A 17,071-nucleotide genomic window follows, 5' to 3' on the forward strand; every position below is an offset into this window, starting at 1 on the left:
TCTCAATATATCGTTACTACAAATATTTCAAGCATTTACCAAAAACTACGTGCGAGGAAGTTTCTAACACAAATAATTTATATAACAAATAATAATATTCCATTGTCATACTTTTCTCATCAAATATCTCTTCAAGCAATTGAAATTTATATTGAAAATCAAAATATGATAAACAAAGATCTCACTTGCATTATTAATAATCAATAAATTATAGCCATATATATATACACACACACCATATATAATATGATACAAATATACACATACACATATAACGCGTCACGTCGCGATTAACGTGTATACGTAACTCGGCTTTGATAAATTGTTCCTCGATAATGAAAATTATTATAAACCGTTACTTAACGATTAATAATATATTATTTATGCAAGTACAATTTTTAATTAAATCACAAAAATAAAACTACGTAGTAAAAGGAGAAATAAAAATTTTTGTTTAATTGGTGCCTGTATAAATTCTGTGAAAGATTTTTCTAAGAAATTCTGTGTGCAAGAGGAGAATATACATCAGATACAGAGAAAGAGCACGCGAGCATGCATGCACGCGCGCGCCCGCATGTGTGTGTATAGTGATATGACTTATTTTTAAGTTTATTCTTTTAGAAAAATGGTAAGAAATTATTTCTCTCTTGTACTTATTTAAAAAATACTTAAATCTGAGAATCAATTTTCACATAATACGTGTGACAAAAAGCTACATATATGTCAATGTAAACGCAAGACAAAACTTGAAAACTTTTGTAAATGATAATATTGGAATATGTGCATAAAGATAATGGCGACCCCGGCGACCCGTCGGTCGTGAGTCGTGACAATACTGACAATTGCCTATTCGAACCCGCTTTCACTGGGATAGACGCGCGTCGCGCGGGGCCTGGTGGAGTGCCTTGCTCTCGAGGACGCAACATGTGCATGCGGTTGTTCATCACTTGCGGTAGCGCACATATCTCGGTTCGTGGTCCCATCTTTTGGTTCAGATCGCGATTCAAGGCAAGAATCGCGTCGATTTCCACCACCTCTTTGCCTTTGGTTTCTCCTCTCTCGAACCATTCTACAGTTACGGTGCGCTGCTCTAAATTGATACCGGAGACGACTGCCGAGTGAACGCGACCGTCGGCGTCGGCGTCGGTCCTCTAGATGTTGATGCTGCAGGCCGCAGCCGACGTCGATGTTGCACGTACCGTGATCCATGGTCATTTAGTCGGTCGTCGGTCTCGCTCGCGGCTCGCGCACCTCGTACGTCGTACGGCACCATGACCATAGCCACCATAAAACGCGCCCGGCTTCCTCCGTTAACCACCACGTGCTACCACGGCCGCCCGGGCCGCCATTGCCCGATTGCCGCCAACGGGCCCCGCGCGCGCGCGGCCGATTACCTAATCACGTCGGGGCACTCGGCACTCGGGCGCGAGCGCGCGAGTGTGTATCTTTTTACTTTAACTGTATATCGATAAAGCTATGTTTAATGCTCAATATTAACCTATTTCAAGCTAAAATGATAATTTTTTTCTTTCATAATGTAATATATCGCAATTCTAAAATTACATAAACAAATTCTAAGCTTACAACAATTTACGGCATTTATAACATTTTTGGAAGTATAAAAAGTATTAAAAAGAGTAATAAAGTATAGTTTCGAAGAAATTAGAATAATTAATGTCATTTTATAAATATATTAATTCTGTATAGTACGTATTAATAAGTGTCTTTTATATATATATATATGTTATAAAAATATTTGTGCTTTATATATTTCTAATAAGTATTCAAGAAAACTTTCTAATCTAATTTATAGCAAGATTTAAAAAATCCGCTTTATAAAATATTTTCTTTTTAAAATAAAAATGAAATTGAAATAATGCACTTGTCAGAAATGACTTTTTTAAAGCGTGTGTTCTTCCCTGTAGCCTAAATTGCTTCATTGTATAGTAAAAAACTAAAATTTTCTTATTATTTTGCATATCTATGCACTTTTTTAATGATGATCTAACCGATACAAAATTTGAATCTGTAAAAATAAGGCGTTTGTCTTAACGCGACGTATCTTAACAATTTATGCAGATTATGCAGATCTTTTATTTTGATTGTACAATTGATAAATTTTTATCAATCAAGTTTACTTTTTAAAAAGTTGTTGATACGGGTTGTTGATTGTTTTAACATATATTATTTTTAACGGTCTCATATATATGTATATACACCACTGTGTTATTATTAAAAATATATATTATATGTATTTTTTTTTTAGAAATCGCTGATTTAGAAATCCCGAATGTGTAGTTCGGGGTGCTTTACAAGTTATTTTCACTACTTTCATCTCAAATTAATAAACTTTAATATAAGAGCATTGATTTTCGTAACCACAAATGTTGAAACAAGTTTTTAAAAAATATGTTTGATATATATATATATATATATATATATATATATATATATATATATACTTGAAACCTGCAAATACTTTTAAAAGGCAATTACTTTCAAAAATCAAAATGGATGAAATAATTTATAATTATGCGATATAATTGATCGATACAGGTTAAAAGGGAAATCATTAAGTTGTGAGAAAGTCAAGAACTGGATTACGTGTGTGAAACACACATCCTATATGAGGACAGTTGAAGTTGAAGAGGACATTTCTTTGAGACACGACGTGAAACGTATTATTGAGTGGGTGTACGTGAGAATTGAGACTCGGAAAAGCGTATGAGGAAATTAAGACAGGTTCGCGGATAAGCCGAAAAGAAATAATATTTGCAAAACGCATAATTTTTCAGCATTCTTTATTGAAGAAAAGCTTTTGACGTTGTATCACACTCGTGTGATACAAGATTCAGGGAATTAACTCGTGTTAAAGTCTTCTTTAGAACTCGTGTAAGCTAGAACAGGTCGGCAATCTAGAAGTGCATCGATTTATCGTTGTAACGTGCATCGTTTTCCATCGTGTGATAGATGTGTACATCCTTGAAGAACATGTTTGGCGTGAAGAACTTCCACGGATGCATCGGTCTGTCGAGCGGGAAGCCGAATGATTTTCCATCCAGCATAACTTTGCCAAAGACCGGCACGTCCACGGTCGTGATCTTGGTCTCGTCGATCGGGCTCAGATAGAAGAACATCTTGAATCGCATACCCTCGGGTTTACCCTTAGGCAGAGTCAGGCGTTCAGGGAAGGCGAAAAGTTTCTCGTAGTAGGTAAACGGTTCGCTGCCTCCTACAGCTTTCTCCAATTTCTTGTAGAATACGTCGCTGGACATCATGTCGGGCATGGTGTAGACGGAATCGGAGCTACGGCGTTCGATAGTATTTGCGCCTTGTCTCACTGAAATTAAAAAGAGGTGGAGATGAGGCGTGACGTGAATGGTCGGACTCAACTTGATTCTCCAGAGGAAGACGTAAAAGAAGGAAATCATTCGTGCTTAAACGTGATCAAAATATGACTTACGCGTTACAACAAACTTGTCCATTTCGACGAAGTATTTGTAGTATTCTTGGAGGTAAGATATGTCCTTCTCATTGTCAACATCACCCATGGCAGGTCCGAGGAAGATCTTGAGCACGGCCTTGGTCTCTTTGTCGCTGTTGATGTTGAAACGATAAACGAATGGCTTGTAGTTGAGGCAATGACGGCGAGCCTTGACGCGTAATTTCATCCCCTCCTTGAAGCTCTCCACGGAAAGAGCGTTATTGATGAACGTGTCACAAGTGTCGAAGTAGGTCGTCAGTTTGTCGATGTTGACACCGTCGAACTTGACGCCGGGGAGAATCAGTTCGTTCTGAGTATAATACGGCATGTATTTCTTGTACCTACGAGAGAGACAGAGACCAGAGGCCACGCGTTTAAAAACGTTTCAAGTTAAAACGCTTCGCACGCTTGTGCGAATCGAAGAAAGCGAAACAAGATCGCACGTATATATACGAACCTGAAGAAGTACGTCATGATCCTTTTGTATAGACGGTAGAATGCGGGATCTCTCATACTGGTGCTGTAGCATTGGAGAGAGCTAGGAATCACCATGTTCTTGTCCTTGTAGTCCATGTTGAAGCCGAGGATGTCTCGAGCGAGAGCGTCGTACATGCCGTAGAAATGTCGATTGCACGAATCCACGTTACCTTCGATCAGGTTGGCGAGGATGTTCAAACCTTCGGGAGTGTAAATGTTGACCTGCTTGCCGTTCTTGTCGTATGCGTAGCCAAGGTCGATAGCATTCATTATGCGCAATTCTAGGGCCTCGATCTCCTGTAAAGTTTCACGCGAGATTTATAAACGGGACGGTAGACGGTAGACGGATCGTAAAACGAATAGCGGAAAAATAGTCGCACCTTCAGATACTTGTATTTATAGAACGGCACATTCATGTGGCGAGAACGTTGAGGCATGGCGATTCCGTTGTGGTACATCAAACTCGAATAGTAGCCCGGATAGAAAGGTTTGTTCCAATCAAAGTCTTCGATGTCACCCAGATCGTTGGACATGCGTTCCAGATAGTAGCGACCTAACAGTTGCTTGTGGAAGAAATGGTAGTAGTGGCCACGGAAATCCTTTGGAATGTCGAAATCCTTCATGTCGAGCCAGAATGGCATAACTTGGCGGAAGTAGTAGTAGAAGCTGTTTAAGGCAATGTCTTCGATGAAGTAGTCCAATTTGGACTCGTCGTCGAAATAGGGCTTGACGAAGTTTCCCCTATAGTTGGCATAGACGGAATTGTTGGCATAGATCATGTAGCTGTCGACGGTGTCCACGTTGGTAGAGAGTCCTGTAAATTGGGATAAAATTGGTAATACGGTATAAAAGCAGCGGGAGGGACATTATTTGCTCGATCGACGTACTTACTAAACTTACTTGATAGAATTTCGTTAGTTAGTTAATCGCGTGGTAACTTACCACGAGTCATCTTGATCTCGTGAGCCTGCTGGATGACAGCGCTGTCCAAGTATAGATTGGGATAGATCTCGTAAGGAGCCGGTAATCTCATGTACTTGCAGTCGGGACGATAAAAGACAGCGATGGTGAAGGCGGACGTGAAGACTCCGTCGTTGACGTAAAGACGTGCCCAAGCGGCGGTTTTGTAAAAGGTCTGAAAGTCCTGGGCGTAATAGAAGAGCTTGAAGAGGAGCTTCATCTCCTCACGGTGTTGCTCGTAATATGGCGAATATATGGCATTACGGCTGAGCATCATACCGTGTTTGTACAGGTACAAGAACTCCTGGACGACTAGCTGTGGAAAATGGAAAGAGAACTTAACGAGTCATGAACGTCATAAAATGGCATGTGAGATGTATGTTCCGAACATACCGCGCGCCGTTATATCTGTCTACAAAACCTATGAGACAAATATATGCAATTAGATTTAAAGGCATTTAAGCGTGTTTAAAAACTGTTTACAAAATTCGAAAGATTCTTTTAGCCAGGCTTAAGCTTATATATATATATATATAGATTATGAATATGTATAGCTAGGCACCTTGTCCTTGTACATGTCAATGTTGCTCTCGATATCGTAATTGCGGCCAATATCGAAGAATTCCATGTCGGTGAGAGTGCTTTGCTTGACGAAGAACATGAGTTCGTAGATCTTCTTCTGCTTGTGGAGGAAATCCATGTCGGCCGTCTTGCTAGTGAGGTGGAATCCATCCGACATGCATAGCGCTGTTAGCGCTAGCAACAGCAGCTCCTTCAGCATCACGATCAGCCTTCGATGTCTCAAACTCGATCAACAACTACCTCCGCGAGTCAGCAGAGGAGAACGATGTCTGACCGGTGGGCCGTCGCCAGCTTTTATACCGGTAACTGTGTATGATTTCATCTCTAATCGGCTGACCTTAAGTCACGACCTGCCTGTATTTCAACCGTTTTTGCTCGTTATCTTCATTCGCAAGTCGCACCTTACGACCGATTACCCTGCAATACCCATCCACCCGGTATCCTCGTTCGTGTTCGTAGCGGTAATCACGCTCAAGAGTAAAAAGTTCTAGCAGGGCTAGTAGAAATTAATGAAAAATTTACATCGTACCGCGTACGTCATCTTTCGCAATTTTACTAAAACGTCCTGTGCGTTAACAAATCATTATGTACGTTTTCCTTCATTATCTTTATAGGAATTATTCCATCGTTGATTGATTAACAATTAATTATTCTGCATCTCAATGTATAGATTCCTTCCATCATCAAATTATAAAGGTAACAACACCCACGGATTTTTTAACCAATATATAGAGGATATATATATATATATATATATATAGATTATATATATATACATATGTATTTAGCGAAAAATAAAGTTTCTTACAAGAAGTTAACTGAGATCGCCATTTTTTAAATATTAAATATAGTAGATTCCCATATAACACGGGTTTATATAACAGGATTAAAAGTTTTAATATTTGTTTATTTTAGAGTGAAATAGAAAATATATATTTTACTGTTAGGTACATCTTTTGTAAATATGTGTTTCCATATGCAAACGTAATCCATATATATATATATATATATATATATATAATATAATCTCTGTGATTCGTATAACACGGGACGCATTCTCCGTAATATACGGGGGTCTACTGTATATTTCATATTGCGACACATGTATCAAAATTTTGTTTAAGCAAAGTTTATTTAAAAATAATAAAAAATAAAAAAATATCAGTTATCATATCATGTATATGTATATATACCTATATTTTCTTGGGTGAAATTCTTACGCGTAAACATGATTATACATTAATAATAAAAAAAGCGAACCGCTTTCTTGGCTTCGCAATTGCAACGTTTCTTATCATTCGCGATATATAAGGGTGTCTCAGGTTTATCTCATTCTTTTCTTGTTTACACATTTTTTCAGAAATCTATTTTTTAATGAAAAATGTCGACAGTGATAATTTTTTAGTTTTAAATATCTATAGATTTTTATGAATTTTGCTTCACAAATGTCATAAATAAATTTGTGTACCTTATTTGTATGATTCAAAGTAAACTTTATCAGGCAAGATTTTAAATAGAAAATTATATCTATTAAAAATGTTACAATTAAAAAATAAGAAACATGACCGTTAATTAAGTGTTTGTCGAAGAGAATATTTTCTTTGGAAAAATTATCCATGCGTGGAAAGAAGTGCGGAGAGTACAATATCATCGTAGACAAAAAGGCTGCACCACTTTTCCTTGAGAGAGACAAATGATTGTGAAATGCACAAAAGTGCGACAATACATTCTGTAATAAATATATTCTCTAAAAGATTATAAAGGGTATAAATAACATTATTATAAAAGTTATACTATATATTCATCTTTTAAGTCTACAACAATTTGTTGCTAACTATATACATGACAAATATAACAAATTGTAAGCAAAAAAAAGTTTTAGTTAAAATGCAAAATAAAAATATAAGAGAAAAGAGACTACCTCTAGGAAGAAATTCTTTATCATTTGTTCATTGTTATCTTTTATTTGTAGAATAATTATAAATAGCATAAAATCATTAATAGTAATAATTATATTATTATTAGTAATTACACCGATATAATGATATATATGTAACAAATAATTAGTTAATTGCTCAACATAAAGCAATCGCTACTGTTAATAAATGTGAATTATAAACACGTCATAAGACGGAGATATTTAACATTTGGAAGATATCAGTGTGTTGTAGGTGTGTCGTAGATATTTGGAACGACACGCGACACGGTTTTGACGGTTTATCACAAGGCCAGCCGGTCTTTCAAAGTTCATCAAGTTTATTTAACCTTCAAGATTTGATAACTTAATATTTTAAATAACAATTTACGTGATAACACATAAATAATTTCCACACAGCTTGATGGATAAAACGTAACGACATCATGTATACTTGTACTTTTCCATCATATAGACTATTCTGTATGGTCATTATGGTCTGTACGATGGAAATCTTGTTAATGGTGCAATACAAGGTGACGATTTTACAAGGAAAAAATTAAATCCATACAATATTTAAAAAAACTCGTTTATTTTTTAAAATAAAATACTGTATTCGTATTTTCGCATTCGAAGTGATTAAATATTGAAATTGACCGACTTATCCGACACACATCCCAGACAGCACGTACTTATGTCTAAAATACGCTCAGAAGATATCTCGAAGATATTTTTGAGATGTAGAACGTCTTCGAAATGTTTTGGGCATACGTGCCGTCTGGGATAGTATTCTGTAAAGTTATTCAAGCTTAACATAGAGAAATTGTATAGAACACATAAAAATACGAATAGTCAAAATTTATTGAAATTTAAATTTTATTTAAATTTTTAATTTAGTGTAACGTGTGTGGGTGTGTGCGCACACGCGCGCGTTCTTCGTACGCGCACGTAACTTAATTAAATAGTCGCAGTGAACATTTAAAAAATGAGGTTTTTTAAATATTCTCAAAATAAATGGCACTGTTCTGAGCACTAAATGTATGTACATGCAAAATTGGTTGATTACTTCAAGAAGTATTAACTAGACTCCTAGAGTTGTTATATATACACTTAAAAAAGTGAACAGTTAATAGAAAATAATGTTAAAATAATATTATGGATTTTTTAAGCATATATCCTGAATGAAATTTTACGATAAATTTATCGCACATTTTGCGCGATGCGAGTTATTCGTGCGCAAAGAAAATTTCTTTATTCTACATCATAACTTTTGATATTTAAATATAACATCATTCATATTAAATTAATGACGGATTAACGAGAAGAGGTATGAAATTATTTGTGTTACTTATTCGTTATCCATATATAATTATACATTTGTATATTTTTCTTGAAAAATATTGGATATACAAGGACAATCGTTATAAACGAGAAAAACGCCGTAGCTTTCATGAGTGCTTTATTAAAGCGTGCTATATTTGTTTTTCTTCGAAATCCATCTCTTCCAGATCTTCACATTTATAGCGAAAATAAATGTCTCGAGAAGAAAAAGGTATTACTTTTTACAGCACCATATTTGCTACTTCCGTATTTCATCAAGAATGGCTCCATTGTAGTAGTAACCGATATCTCTACTAGAAAAGAACGATTGCAATATAAAAAACGACGCTTTATTCTCTTTTATGACGTTTAATATTATAGTTTGCAAATAAACAATTTGAACGGAGCATAATGTTGATAATACCAAAATTACGTTTAAAAAATTACATTATATTAAAAATTACAATATATTCCGTTACTTCATTTCTGTTATCTAAAAAATAAAACAATATTTTTCAAGAATAAAATCGATAAAAAATAACTATTGAATGATTATCATGTTAATATGAAATTCTAAGAAAATAAAAGTAATTTATAGCTATATAAAGCTAACATTATTTATATTAATATTATCTTTTTTATGTAATTTATTTTAATAGATTAATAGTTAGACTAGTTACCAACCACTTGATTGATTTCAGCTGTGCATAGAATCATTATCGTCCACATCATCATCGTCATCATCCTCAAATTTGACACTTCTGTTATCTTCTTCGTCTTGCTCATCTTGAACATCTTGATCCGACATCTCTTCCCAATCGTCATCTGATTCACTGCTCAGGTCAATATCGTCTTTCTCGGCACCTTCATCCGATGAATCTACATATATTTTTGATAAGGTGATTTAATATGTTAAATTCAATAAAATTTTGGATTATCGGTACATCATATTAACCTGGATCTTGATAAACGAGCAAGCTCTCCTCAGTTATATCTTTATTGTGTTCCTCATTAGCTTGAGATATTTGCCCTGTTATAAGAGAAACTCTGCCTTTTAATCTTTGTATAGCCGTTAGAAGCGTTAATTTTGCGTCGATAAAACTTAAAATAGGGCTGAGCATCTCCGCGATGTCTGGTCGCGACATCAAGTGCGCTGCATGAGTCATTATCAAAGTTTGCAACCACATTACTGCAATTTTACTCCTAAACACGGATGACATAATCAGTCTTTAAAAACATGAACACGCAAATTTTTAATAGTTAAAAAAAAAACAAAATTTAGAAAAATCGATAAATGAAAAAATATAATATGATAATATAATTACGCATATGTTTTGCCTTGCAACATAAGGGTTAATTCTTTAAGCAACGGCGTAATTGCTTGCACTGGTAATTTTGCAATGGTATTACGAATTACAGTTTCATTTTTTGTAAACAGCACTGTTGTCAAAATGGTTTTATCTTTGCTATTTAACGCTTGCATCAATAATTGCGTCATATTCGCTCCTTTCGTCGGTATCCTTCCTGGTGTATTTGCGTCTGCATTTAAACTAAGATTTTCCAACCTATCTTTTAAGAGTAATTGAGACCCTGAGGTAGTCCTACTTCTTTTCTGTGTTGGAATTCCTATTCCTATAATGCAGTGCTTTTTATATATATATATATATATATATACACACACATATATTTTTCTATCGTTTTTTCAACGTTGGTTGACACACGTTAAACAAAACAATTTACTTTCATAATAAACTACAAGACGAAAGAGATTACCTGGTGCAAGGTATTCAACATCATCTTCTATCGCGGTAGGTTTTACTTTAGAAATCGTCTCTTCTTTCCTTTCTTTGGATTTTTTTGTATCCAATTTTTCCGATCTGATTAAACATTGCATCTTGTCCGAAAAGTCGGGCTTAACTTTCTCGAATGTCAAGTTGAGATAATTACCGTATGCTAGTAATAATTTTTCATCTTCAGTCAAGTGACCTGCTAAAATTGGAATCTGTTGAACAGTTTCCTTCTGAATGACATCTGCCGCTACCACTATGTTAAGAGACGGTTTCAATGGTTTAGTATGACCATTTGGCTGATACTTGAACACGTGAGCTTGACCCGATTGAGTAGTAACCAATACGACGAATTGCAATTCTTCCGCAACAAGAATCGAGATGGACGTGGCCTCGTCTTGCATGGCTAGCGTTGCTATCGATGCTTTATCATTTTTATTCTAAACAGAGATAAGAAGAAATTTAATATTGTAAAACATGCCTAGAATTATATACATACACGTATATCTATGTGAAATTATATTGTTATGCAAGATGCATAGGGAGTTGCGTACGAGATACAAGATATATTAAGAGTAAATAAGCATCTTATCCTTAGAAACAATAATTGAGTCTTATCTTTAATTTTCAGTCGTTTATTAAACTATTGATATCTTTTTCTATAAGAATCTTTCGTCTTGAAAGTGAATTAAGGACTTTCAGCATTTTACGCGCGCTAGTTATAGATAGCACTTGATATATATTATATATATAAAATGAGATAAACCGCAACGTACTTTGTCTAATGCCCATACAGAAAGATGACTGTCCGCACGAGCACCGCTGATTAGATAACTGGTTGTGCCGTCTACTTGTACCGTATGAAGAAAAGTGACGTGACCGGCATGTCCGGTAAACGTGCGGATTACGTGCTTGGTCGCTAAATTCCACCACTTGATTATTCTTTCGGCGGATAGCAAGGACTTTCCATTAGATAGAATCGCCAAGGCTGTGACTTTTGCCTTGCCAGATTTCCATTTACATTTGATTCCATTCTCCTGCAGATTCCATTCCACTAAATGATAATCGTCAGCCGCTGTAATCAATCCAGTACACGCTGACCAAACGATCGCTGTAACGGTGGAGGAATGACCGTTCTCCAACGTAGCGCTGACAGCGGCGGCTGCTACGTCGTACAAGGTGATTTTTCCATTCGTCGAACCCATCGCCACGACAGCTTTGCGGTCGCTTTCTTCCGAAATTGATTTTCTTCTGCGTCTCTTTCTCGGCGATGGCTTTAAAAAAATACATAGAAAACTATTGCGTCTCATTGTGATTGAGTTTAATTGTTTTAAGTTAAAGAAAGCTTAGAGGGAGGACCAAGTCCAAGTATTTCTAACATGTTTCTTTTTATTCATTTTTATCACATGTAAATATTTCGTCAAATCTCGCCGGAAATATATCTGCAAGAAGCATCCGAGCATATATATAAGATGAAATTAATTCAATGAAATTCATCTAACTTAACCTTTCCGAAAGTTGCGTATCGATAAAGTGTGAAGAAAGGATATGATGTATGCACAGGGCGAATGTTAGTCCGCGGAGTTGCGGGGACGAGGATTGAAAACTGTTGCGGTAAATGCATAAATAAAGCGAAAGAGGAAAGAGGAGAGCACGTGGGGCGATGGCGCATTTACCGATACGTTGCCCGCCGATTGCGGACTCGCGGAGATCCATCCTATGACGCTGCAGGGTGACGATAAATGTCGATTAGGAGTATACTCGTGCTTCAACCGGCCACTCGCGGTCTCCCAGATCTTCAACTTGCCGTCATTACCGCAAACCGCGTAATACTGACCGTCCTGAGAGAAAGCAGAATACCCCGTGCTCGCCATCTTACTTGGACAAGTACACGTTAGAAATCGCTGCTGCGATTGCGAATCTCTTTATCCCAGAAAGACGCGTATCCTCTCTTTTAAACCTAACCTCACAGCTGAGCAGCATGCAGCACGCAAGTCGCAACACGCAGCACGCGCGAATCGCCACGAATCGCGAATATCGATTCCAATCCAATCCACGTCCTGCCTCTCCATTTCTCCAACGGAATCGATCCGGATTCCGGATTCCGGACAATCCGGACAATCCGGACCCGGACCACTGACGGCGACGGCGACGGCGACGGCACTGACCAATCGCAGGACGCAGGACTCGGATCGAGGATCGAGAGTCGAGAGTCGAGAGCGAGAGTCGAGATTCTAGGTCGGTATTATGCTATATAAGTCTAAATCTAAATGCGAGTCGTAAAGTCGTGAGTCGTAAGAATTGACCAATCACAGTCGATTATTCTCCTCAAATTCGATTGTGATTGGTCAATTCTTATGACTCACGACTTTGCGACTCGCATTGTAGACCTAGCATAAGACGTGACCACGCACACGCGACGTTGAGGAGAATACGCGACTCGCATTGTAAACCTAGCATAAGAGCCAATCACGTTCAACTGCTACTGAGCGCGGTGAGCGGTTTGGTCTGCTGAACGCGCCTAATGCCCGTATCACACTAGCGATTGGCGATTGCGTCTACGTCTCTAGACCAATCAAAAAGTTGCTGCTGGCGATTGCGATTCGTGATTTTCGTTCTGATTGGTCAAAAGACGTAGACGCAATCGCCAATCGCTAGTGTGATACGGGCATAATATCGCATTGGATTTATTATACGTATGTATATATCGCGCAACAAATATTGCGCTTGGAGAGAATGGAGAGTAGTATGTATGTATATAGTACACAGGTACACACACGTACATACATATACATAATAAATTCAAAAATCCGAAAGTCATTCCGAAGAACCGTGCGTCACGCGTCCCGTCACCGATATATCACGAATAACGAATAACAGCCGCCTGCCGCATGCCGCATGCTCTCTCTCTCTGATAATTTTGATTGGCCAACAGAACACGATTCAACATGGAGTACAACGTGGGTACGTGCTGAATCCTGTTTATTTCTCGTGCTTTTCGTGAAAATTTCCGATATTCGACTACTCTTTGTTTCGGCTTTACCATCTCTCTTTTCGATCGCGTGAGAAATCCGACCGACGGACAGATCAAAACAGATCGCGGCATTTCGTCGAATTCGAAACATCCTGTCGGTCCCTGTCGCATGTGCACACAGCACACAGCCAACAGCCACACATGTGCATTGTGCTGTGTAGCTGTGTGCAGACGTGCATCGTGGCTGATCGTGTACTCGTGCAGTGTGGCGTGGTGTGGCGTGTGGCGTGTGGCCAGCCGCCAGTGCCAAGTGCCAGTACAGTTACAGTGCGTTTGTATTTGTATCTGTATGTCAGATAATTTTATAACGTTGATGCCTTGATGTTCGTCCTTGTCGCGAGCTTGTGTATTTGTGAATTATCCCGCCGAAATTCCGATGCAACGACGTACGTTTGTTCCGTTTGACCGTTCCGATTTCCGATCGCGGAAATATATATTGGGAGATATTTCCCAAACGGGCGCGGATGTAGCTCGCAATTCTAACCTCTCACCATACTAACGATTAACCACTAGCCGCTAGCCGCTCGACGCCAGCAGCCAGCAGCCAGGCATCTTTCCTTCGCATCGCATTATCGCATTATCGCATCTGCGCTTGGTATCGCGGTTGGCGCAGTAATCTCAATATTGCTCGAGACAACTCGAGCTCTGAATGCCCTGATTCGCGATGCGATTAGTTAATCACATTTCCAAGATAATTGATGGTTGTCGTGTACGCGCGACCGCGCCAGGAAAAATTTAGGGCTCTCGCCGATTACCACGTTGACGGTTGACATACAATATATATATATATATATATGTATATATATTTTTTTTTTACCTCTCTAGATACGGTAAAGAGCGACAACAATGACAGCTGTCGCAATTCGTCCCCTTGTCCGGAACTCACGTCGAATCCAAAGTCCATTGAAAATTCAGCGACAGATACAAAGGAATCTACGATGGAATGCGAAAACAATGTCGACAACTCGGGGGATACGGTCGTGGCGGCCACCTTGCAAGAACCATCCACAGAGAATATAGACTTTACAGTGATTTACAACAAACAGAAGATTAGTGTAAATTTTGCCTTCGATGGCACAGTTGCCGAGTTAAAGACATATTTGCAAAAAATTATCTCAGTACCACAAGCGATGCAGAAAGTTATGTTTAAAGGATTAGCCAAAGACGATCAGACTCTTAGAAACTTGGGAGTCACGAAAGGTACGAACCAATCGAGGCATATCGTTGAAAGTACATGTCTTGTAATCGTGCATACGTATATTTTATTTACTCTTTGTGACTATGTGAATTATTAACTTACTTTATGAAAAATGCTCAAGGTGCCAAAGTCATGATAGTTGGATCAAAGTTAGATGACGTATTGGCTGTGTCAATTCCAACGAAACAAGACCTCATCGACGAGGCTGTTTCTTCGGTGAGCAAAGAACCTCTTTCGCAACAGAAAGTCCATAGGAAAGTTTTAGACAAAGGTATTCCAGAGGACGTGATGCCAGGAATACTAGATAGTAAGGTTGTATAATCTGTGTATAAAGCCTATTTTTTTTTATTTATGTATTATATAAATACTGTGACACGAAATCTGTTCTACTATAACTGATGTCGGTTTAATCAAATGTAGGAACCTTTGCCTGAATTTCCATTAGCTGGAATGTTAAATAAGTCTGGAGGAAAAGTCAGACTAACATTTAAATTGGAACAAGATCAGCTTTGGATCGGCACGAAAGAAAGAACGGATAAAATACCTATGAATTCGATAAAAGGTGTACACAGTGAACCTATTCACGATCATCCTGAATATCATGTTATGGTATGTGTAGTGTATCGTTTAGACTTTAGCTTATCACTTGTTAGATAGATCGCTGCAAATTCAATCGTTGACTATTCCGATTATAATCTTGAAATCTTGCAGGCAATACAATTAGGCACTACGGAAGCATCAAGGTATTGGATATATTGGGTTCCTGCGCAGTACATATCGGCTATTAAGGACGCTATTCTTGGCAAATGGTGTTACTTCTGATTGATAATCGCTAGAAATCTCGATTTCTGTAAAGCTTAAAGCTCGGGTGTAAACATTGATACAAACACTGCTGTTACATTGACATAAAAACTGTCAGCTAGTCACACACACATTTCTAACAGTAAGTAATAATTTATTTTGAGTTGCATTATCATTGCGAAGAATACCCAATAAACGTAGTCTGTCCCGTTAAAAAAAAAAAAAACAATTTTGGTGACTAGTCTTGATTTATTTTTATTGGGAACAAAGGATATCATCACTATGCCAAATGTTTTATATTTTCATAGTCCAGATTTACGTATATGCCCTTTCTACTCTGCTGAAAGTAAGGTAGTCTTGAGAACTGTGATTAGCGAAACTTCCATAATTATTAATGTGTTGTGATAATATTACGTAGAATTTTTGACAATGCGATTTAAAGAGACTCGTTTCTTTTTATCAAAATATGTCTACAAATTTTATTCAAAATCTTAAGATATTGATTCGATTTGTTTATAAATTCTTCTTGCAATAAAAATATTTTTTTTTGTGGATATTATAGCCAAGAGTTTTAATTTCATTTGATCTAGAGTATTATTTTTTTATTACTTGTTTAACAAAGCAACAGTTTTTATGAGACTCAATTATACGTCAATTAACCCTTTCGCTGCAAAAAGCCCTTACATTTATGTTTTAAAAAAATGAGCGATTATTTCGTTAAGAACGTATATTTATAATACTATGAACTTCTATTATACGTATAATGTATGGTAGAAATATATGCGTAAGAACGTATATTTCTATTTTCTCCAGTTTTCGACGTTTATGATAAGAAAGATTATATATCACGACAGATATTTAAAAATTAGATATAATTGCAGGCAAGTTAAAAGAAATCATTTCGAATAACGATTAAAATATTCGTAACTTTATATATTTCTCGTATTAATTTTGGTAAGTTTTGTGTTCTTTACGCCGGAAATGTTTGCCTTCTGCACACGAGTGTTTTTTGTTACGAGCGCGTCGTAGCGAGAGGGTTTAAGTCATAACATTGCATTTACAAGCAAACTTTTGAAATGATAATATCTATGCAACTTATGATTTGTTATTATTCATTCATACATTTTTATTACTCATTCATAACATTCAGGTTGTCAATCAATTTGATTTAATGCGATCGATCATATGTGTACACACAGTCATGTATAATTCAAAAACTGTATGAGAGCTATTCTTAGTATATGGTAAAATTTAACAAAGTTTTACTTTTTCTTGTAGCTTCTGCAACAAAAAAGAAAAACACACACACACACACCCAATCTTTTTTGCGTAATATAGACTACAGCACTTTATGGGAGCTTTCAAGCAAGCGACACAAACGTCGTTGTTCTATCTTCCTTTTTCGACAATGAGTAACAAAGATAAAACGATACTTGTGTCAACTTGTGTCGCTTGCTGGAAAGCTCCCTATATTACTATTGAGCAAAGCTACAGTAATTATAAATAAACAAAA

At 37.0% G+C, this 17,071-nt stretch overlaps 3 protein-coding genes across 11 annotated transcripts; 1 reads left to right on the plus strand and 2 right to left on the minus strand.

The window, feature by feature from the left end:
* Positions 1-2,784: 2,784 nt before the first annotated feature.
* Positions 2,785-6,500, minus strand: Hex70c (hexamerin 70c). The gene is made up of 6 exons (XM_071775254.1): positions 5,484-6,500; positions 4,904-5,237; positions 4,342-4,775; positions 3,942-4,258; positions 3,464-3,825; positions 2,785-3,340 (listed from the first exon to the last, which is right to left on the minus strand). Exons 1-6 carry the CDS (start codon positions 5,700-5,702, stop codon positions 2,916-2,918), a joined length of 2,091 nt encoding a protein of 696 aa, XP_071631355.1. The 5' UTR covers positions 5,703-6,500; the 3' UTR covers positions 2,785-2,915.
* Positions 6,501-8,782: 2,282 nt separating this feature from the next.
* On the minus strand, positions 8,783-12,643 carry LOC139811149 (WD repeat-containing protein 43). Of its 5 annotated transcripts, XM_071775259.1 has the most exons (8): positions 12,363-12,641; positions 12,202-12,250; positions 11,302-11,799; positions 10,512-10,965; positions 10,064-10,370; positions 9,694-9,941; positions 9,423-9,617; positions 8,783-9,052 (listed from the first exon to the last, which is right to left on the minus strand). In XM_071775259.1, the coding sequence occupies exons 3-7, from the start codon at positions 11,728-11,730 to the stop codon at positions 9,436-9,438; spliced, it is 1,620 nt and encodes a 539-aa protein (XP_071631360.1). In that variant the 5' UTR covers positions 11,731-11,799; positions 12,202-12,250; positions 12,363-12,641; the 3' UTR covers positions 8,783-9,052; positions 9,423-9,435. The 5 variants fall into 5 exon arrangements, with proteins under 5 accessions (XP_071631360.1, XP_071631357.1, XP_071631358.1 ...); XM_071775256.1 differs by having other exon boundaries at positions 8,783-9,049; positions 12,202-12,643; XM_071775257.1 differs by having other exon boundaries at positions 9,419-9,617; positions 12,202-12,643.
* Positions 12,644-13,333: 690 nt separating this feature from the next.
* On the plus strand, positions 13,334-15,787 carry LOC139811930 (ubiquitin domain-containing protein UBFD1). Of its 5 annotated transcripts, none has more exons than XM_071776456.1 (5): positions 13,334-13,489; positions 14,385-14,759; positions 14,879-15,069; positions 15,178-15,366; positions 15,469-15,787. In XM_071776456.1, the coding sequence occupies exons 1-5, from the start codon at positions 13,474-13,476 to the stop codon at positions 15,577-15,579; spliced, it is 882 nt and encodes a 293-aa protein (XP_071632557.1). In that variant the 5' UTR covers positions 13,334-13,473; the 3' UTR covers positions 15,580-15,787. The 5 variants fall into 5 exon arrangements, with proteins under 5 accessions (XP_071632557.1, XP_071632560.1, XP_071632556.1 ...); XM_071776455.1 differs by lacking the exon at positions 13,334-13,489 and adding an exon at positions 13,497-13,846; XM_071776458.1 differs by lacking the exon at positions 13,334-13,489 and adding an exon at positions 13,689-13,826.
* The last annotated feature ends 1,284 nt before the right edge of the window (positions 15,788-17,071 follow it).

Source organism: Temnothorax longispinosus, chromosome 4 (assembly GCF_030848805.1).
Source record: "Temnothorax longispinosus isolate EJ_2023e chromosome 4, Tlon_JGU_v1, whole genome shotgun sequence".
In the NCBI taxonomy this organism is placed as follows: Eukaryota; Metazoa; Arthropoda; class Insecta; order Hymenoptera; family Formicidae; genus Temnothorax; species Temnothorax longispinosus.

Bases quoted from the DNA above. Each gene is read 5' to 3' on its own strand.
- Hex70c (XM_071775254.1), bottom strand. From the start codon at position 5,702: ATGCTGAAGGAGCTGCTGTTGCTAGCGCTAACAGCGCTATGCATGTCG. The intron at 5,238-5,483 runs GTGCCTAGCTAT...CATTTTCCACAG, and splicing joins TTGACATGTACAAGGACAAG to CTAGTCGTCCAGGAGTTCTT. The intron at 3,826-3,941 runs GTTCGTATATAT...TCTCTCTCGTAG, and splicing joins ATCATGACGTACTTCTTCAG to GTACAAGAAATACATGCCGT.
- LOC139811149 (XM_071775256.1), bottom strand. From the start codon at position 12,399: ATGGCGAGCACGGGGTATTCTGCTTTCTCTCAGGACGGTCAGTATTAC. The intron at 9,942-10,063 runs GTAATTATATTA...ATCCGTGTTTAG, and splicing joins TTGCAAGGCAAAACATATGC to GAGTAAAATTGCAGTAATGT. The intron at 9,618-9,693 runs GTTAATATGATG...AAATATATGTAG, and splicing joins GCTCGTTTATCAAGATCCAG to ATTCATCGGATGAAGGTGCC.
- LOC139811930 (XM_071776455.1), top strand. From the start codon at position 13,669: ATGTGCACACAGCACACAGCCAACAGCCACACATGTGCATTGTGCTGT. The intron at 13,847-14,384 runs GTATGTCAGATA...TTACCTCTCTAG, and splicing joins GTGCGTTTGTATTTGTATCT to ATACGGTAAAGAGCGACAAC. The intron at 15,070-15,177 runs GTTGTATAATCT...AATCAAATGTAG, and splicing joins CAGGAATACTAGATAGTAAG to GAACCTTTGCCTGAATTTCC.